The sequence below is a fragment of the Pleuronectes platessa genome, chromosome 20 (assembly GCF_947347685.1).
Source record: "Pleuronectes platessa chromosome 20, fPlePla1.1, whole genome shotgun sequence".
NCBI lineage: Eukaryota > Metazoa > Chordata > Actinopteri > Pleuronectiformes > Pleuronectidae > Pleuronectes > Pleuronectes platessa.
In genome coordinates this window covers 15630114-15636241 of record NC_070645.1, presented here as the reverse complement: position 1 = coordinate 15636241, position 6128 = coordinate 15630114, and the positions used below count along the sequence as shown (strand labels likewise).

General features: G+C 46.7%; 1 protein-coding gene across 1 annotated transcript; it reads left to right on the top strand.

Annotated features, from left to right (window-relative positions):
* The first annotated feature begins 1521 nt into the window (after positions 1-1521).
* htr5ab (5-hydroxytryptamine (serotonin) receptor 5A, genome duplicate b) lies at positions 1522-5797 on the top strand. The gene is made up of 2 exons (XM_053412863.1): positions 1522-2241; positions 5465-5797. Exons 1-2 carry the CDS (start codon positions 1522-1524, stop codon positions 5795-5797), a joined length of 1053 nt encoding a protein of 350 aa, XP_053268838.1.
* The last annotated feature ends 331 nt before the right edge of the window (positions 5798-6128 follow it).

The following is a 6128-nucleotide window of genomic DNA, read 5'->3' as shown; positions in this document are numbered from 1 at the left end:
TTAGACTAAACACGTGGTGTAAATGAGGCCGTTTGGAGTTGAATTTGACTTTCGGGGCCCCCAGACACTTGGAGGACACCACATTAGCAGTTTGGAGGCATGTTAGGTTTTTTCCTTCTGTTGCTTTTCCACGTTTGAAGAATCGGTCCCCCAGTTACTTCAATTGTTGTGGATTTGGCAGCAGCACTGTTTACCCCTGAAACTCCAAAAGTGTTTCGTGGACCCAAACACTTCACCCAGCCCCTCCACCCGCACACTGGTGAGTATGTAATGAAGGAATGTTCATTTCTGGGTGAACTATCCCTTTAAAAGTAGGTCCAAACTAAGTATTTATAAATACTAAACTATGACTTATGATAAGAATTAGCATCCACACCATTAAAATGAACTCAGGACATTGTTAAACTGGGCACATCTGAGCGTATTTTCCAAAACATGAGGCATGAAATCATTAATTTCCCCCCAGTGATGCTGCTGAAAAACGATTCCTTGACTCATTATTATCATAACAATGTATTCGGGACCAAACGATGGATTTCTAATGATAAGTCACATGATTCCATTCACAGCTAACGTGGCAGCTGGAGCTGTAGAATAGATGGTTTGGTTAATTGCCACTTTACACAGAGGCTATAATTTGTAAAGATCAATAGCAGATCTCCACAAAACATCCAGTCGACAAACTGTAGAAGTGGATTTTCAAATCCTTGGCCTCTGCACTGTCGAGCGATGTGAAGCGTAGACTGTGAATCTATCGACAGAGCTGGCATGTCAAATCTTTTCTTCCCCAAAACTGAGACAATCCTATGTTAATCCAGAGCTTCTGCCTGTTGGACACTCGCAAATTAAAGTAAAAAAAAGAAAACATCCATCCAACTCGACAAAGCCTCGCGAGGAGGGATCTCTTTCCCCAAATGAGCGCACAACAAAGACTACACTTAAAACATTTGATTTTTGCATGGGAGGCCCGACTTTGATGCAAATCCATGAACAGCAGTGGGATGATGAAACTGAATATTCATGGTCCTTTCCCAGGCACTGAGATGTCGCGGCTGTTCTTTCGAGCCCTTTTAACGGCAGATGAAATTGCACTTGAAAGTTGTGGGCAGGTTGCTTGACAGCTGAAATGAGAAACTCAAGTGCTTTTTACTATTGTGAGCAAATCACTAAACCACCTCTCTGGTGAACGAAGCGAAATGAGAAACTCAAGTGCTTTTTACTATTGTGAGCAAATCACTAAACCACCTCTCTGGTGAACGACGCCGGCACATTCGCACCACACGGTAAAAGCCACTTCTTCTTTTTTTTGTGTGTGTGAGAACGGCATCGTAAACCCTCATTCATAGAAACATATTTCGTGGAATTTCATCAAATTTTGTGAATACGAAAAGGTTTTGAGACGTTAGAGAGAAACCTGTGTCATCCTCCTCTCTCCTCTCCTTCTGCAGAATGCATCAACTGTCTGCAGGAAGTGTCTCGACGTGGTCTTGGCCCTCGGCTGCCGGCCGGTGAGCAGCTACCATGACCTACCCCAACACCAGCACCCTGACGGCCAACTTCAGTGGCCCCCCGGACCACTATGACTCCGGGGGAAACATCTACCGGCCCTTCTCCGTCTTCAGCGTGCTCACCCTCACCTTACTGGCCATGCTGGTGGTGGCCACCTTCGTCTGGAACCTGCTGGTGCTGGTGACCATCCTCCGGGTGAGGACGTTCCACCGCGTCCCCCACAACCTGGTGGCCTCGATGGCCATCTCCGACGTGATGGTGGCCGCCCTGGTCATGCCCCTCAGCCTCGTCCACGAGCTGAACGGCCGCCTGTGGAAACTGGGCCGCGTGCTGTGCCAGGTGTGGATCTCCTTCGACGTGCTCTGCTGCACGGCCAGCATCTGGAACGTGACGGCCATTGCGCTGGACCGCTACTGGTCCATCACCCGGCACCTGGAGTACACGCTCAAGACGCGCAAGAAGATCTCCAACGTGATGATCGCGCTCACGTGGCTGCTGTCCTCCATCATCTCCCTGTCGCCGCTCTTCGGCTGGGGGGAGACCTACTCAGAGGGCATGAAGTGCCAGGTGAGCCAGGAGCCGTCCTACACCATCTTCTCCACCTTCGGGGCATTTTACCTTCCTCTGTGCGTGGTGCTGTTTGTTTACTGGAAGATCTACAAGGCGGCCAAGTTTCGAATTGGCTCCCGCAAGAGCAACACAATCACACCCATGGCGGAGGTGATTATATTTGTTCTTTTCTTTTTAGAGATACAGCTTCTTAAAATAACCCCTCATCCCTGTGAGTCACAATATCATTATCCTCCCCCTCCTCTGTTGAATCGTGCATATCTCTCCTGCTGCAACTGGCTGATGCCCCTGACCCACAAACACTGCCATTATTCTTTATTTTGGATGATGAGCCATTCAACAGTAATCAGGGAAACTTAGGCATCTGATCTATGAGCATACGGACAAATAATCAAAGCCATCGTGCTCATCACCACCACAACGCTAATGTGCGTAGGTGGACGGCTATAAATACCCACCTCCAACATCTTTAATGGGCCACTGCACCTCCCTGCCTTTTGATAACTCTCTAATCAGCAGACAGCCGATCGAGATCTACTCCTCGAGCATTAGAAAACATTTATTCACCGTGAAGATTGTGTCTGAACCCACTTTACACTCGCAAATGCAATTCGAGATACCTCCCAAAACAAATCAATGATAGACATTAGACATCCCGGAGTAGACATCTTCTTTTACTGCACCTATGAACTGCTTCTTGTGAAAAAGCACACAGAGTCTGCACATCGTGACAACCTGGCCAAGATCCACAGGGGAGAGAAGAGGAGGTGTTTCCCAGAAAAGATCTTTTCATTTAAGTCCTGCAGATACCTCAAATCCTCCAGACGCCTCTTAGTCATGGAGGTGTAACATGAGTTGGGAGAAGAAGATCAAGGGGGAGCAATTGTCTAGTGAATTAGAGACGTCTTTTATTGCTTTGGCAGAATAGAATTTGAGCCATTCTGCAGAATTGGGGCCGTTTCCAACCCCAGGACATTTTGTGCATAAATATACATGAAACTTAACTGTGTGCAAAGTGTCCTGCACATTGAATTAATGGCCATTTTATGATGTGTGACTGAAGCAATTCATTAAAACCTACTGAAAATCGGCATGCATCAGTCCCTGCTCCAATTGAGAGTGCAGATATGGTGACGCTTAATCATAAATATAAATTATACGAACAGATATGACAACGAAATGGACTAATGCTAATTTTGAATAGGTGAAAATGTGCGTTATTAGATCCAGATTAAAAAATAAAGTTCAATTTAGAAGAATTACAACAAGCAGCCGACACCCATTCTGCAAAACGACCCTTTCATGTCAAGTTTCATTACGCAGGCAATCACTCTTGCAGCCGTAGCAATTAATCTGAATATGTTTTATTGGTAATGTTGCTTTCCGCTGCTGACGTATCAGCAGCTTATGGTCGAATGTCTCTCGTGACCCAGACAAAGTTTATTCTCATCATTTCCCCGGCGTGTGCGTTGAGGAGTCGAGGAGGCGGAGAGCGCTGCACGGTGTCAGCGGCGATGTGACCAGTGGCATCAACACCGGAGATAATAAACCTGCTGCACTCATCCATCAACAATACCCACTCAAAGACATTAAGACACGTACACACACACACACACACACACACACACACACACCACGCTGGAGAGTTGGAGCTACGGAGCAGGGATTGTTGACCTGGTTGCACTAATGTTTGTTTCCTGACTAAATGACCTGAACATACGACTTAACGTGTCCCTCCTGATGACTTACACACTTTGTGGGATTAAGGAGAATCTGTTGGCAGAAACTGAAGATATAACATTCATACATTTTCATTAGTTTATAATCACCTGAAACTTTATAATTGAGTTGCCTCAGAGCAGAGACAGATCGAACTGGGGCTCTCGAGAGGGCCTGACTCATTTTTACTTTACCTGGCGGCCATGAGGATGAGAAGAGGGCTTGTCAATATGCAGGCTCACCTCTGGGAGGCTGTATATATATATATATAGATATTAATATGAATTCACGGTTCTGCGTAAAAGTTTAGAGCAAAGATATTATATATATATATATAAGCTTTGGATAGCAGCGAGCTTGGCAAGTCGTCACAGTGCACAGGGGCCACGACTGTTGACTTTTGTAAGAACATCACCAAACCACCTGACGTGGGAGCAGAAGGAGGCGATAACCCATTTGATGTGAGCGACTGAGCATGTAGCACGTTTGTGTGATGGGTCGGGTCACTGGAGATATGTCAACCGATCCGGCTGGACGTGGATTTGAGCCCGACCCATATATCGGTTGGCTGATAATTGGCAGAGATGATCCATTCACAGGTTTAAGAGGATCTCTGTTGATACGGAAAAGTTTATTTCAGAGGATAAACTATTCAGAAAAGATGTGGAGTCATGTTTACATTTACAATATGTTTATTCTCTTAATTCCAGCTCTCTATATTTGGAGCTTATGGTTAAACTGTAAAATATCAAACCTCGATTACATTTCGTTGTCATGAGGGCTTATATTGGAATTCCTTTCTCCATTTCTCCAGAGAGCTTCATGTCACTGAAGGTTGCGTCTCAGTTTCTCAGGTCGAAGGTGCATCACAACCTCATCGATCTCCTGTGTGAAGGAGGATTTGCAGTAAAGAGCCTCTTTCAGTGGCTGGACCAGTGAGTGTATGAGGGTTGACATGTCATCAACCTCCCATTGAATCTGAAACCTCCTTCCCAACAGCACTGCGCTTTTAACTTCTGGCCTCTGCTGTAAATGGATTCTCTTCCTCCATCTCATCAGTCATGGACCTCGCTGACCCAAAGTGATTCGAATAAAAAATTTCCATTCAGAGTGAAAAAAGTCCCCCCCCCCCGTCCTGATGCCGCCTTTTGTTTAAATACTGAACACAACAGCTTTAGAGGATCCGTTCTGTGCGCTTCATTTCTGACACGTTCGGAGCTGGGAAACATTTAGCAGCTGTGAGGCGGGCGGAGTGACCTCGGTCGACTTCGGCAGATAAACAAAGCGATTCAGCCCTGAGCTGCGCGAGGCAACAGAACACAGGAGGAGAAAGTCAGCAGATTAGTGTTGACATTCTCCTCTTCCTCTTCCTCGCTGCACGGCTTGTTTGTGAAATGGCACAAAATGGGTTTCAGGAAAATAGCTCAGATGAAGACATGACTCTGACTTTATGCTCCTGTCCTCTGTGTTTAATCTGTGGATTGTTGAGCCGCCTGTCAATTCATACTTCCTCCTCCTCCTCAGCCTATATATAATCCATGTCTTCTCAGCATTTCCCCTCCAGTAATTGATTTTCCTTGGCCTTTGTTGTCGGTATATCCCCTTTCTCATTCTGACGGATCGTTGAATCGATAGCCTGACTGATCTGTTCTGTGATCGGCTGCAGGTGAAGGAGGAGACGCAGCAGCCCCAGATGGTGTTCACCGTGCGCCACGCCACCGTGACCTTCCAGACGGACGGGGACACGTGGCGCGAGCAGAAGGAGAAGAAGGCGGCGCTGATGGTTGGCATTCTGATCGGCGTGTTTGTGCTGTGCTGGATCCCCTTCTTCCTCACCGAGCTCATTGTGCCGCTGTGCTCCTGCGACATCCCGCCCATCTGGAAGAGCATCTTCCTGTGGCTGGGCTACTCCAACTCCTTCTTCAACCCGCTCATCTACACCGCCTTCAATAAGAACTACAACAACGCCCTGAGGAACCTGTTCTCCAGGCAGCGCTGAGACACTCCGCACTGTTCCTCCTCGATGGAACCACAGACTGTGTCAGACAGTGTTTATAGACGTGTCGTTTTTTTAACTTCGGATGTGTTTTGTGTGTTACTACACTGATGTCACCTCACAGCTGGACTGAGATGATTGTCTGAGGTGCTGTAGCTACACGGTGGAGATCACATTTGTTGTGTTGTGATGTGAAGGGGGCGTTTACCACGCCATCTACATGTTGTCGATTCAGGCTTATTAGGGAGGAAGGCATGTTTACTCCCTGGTAAACAGTTTCATCATCGTATGTGAAGCTGCCGGGAAACATCTCAAAGTAGAGCTAGAAGAAAAA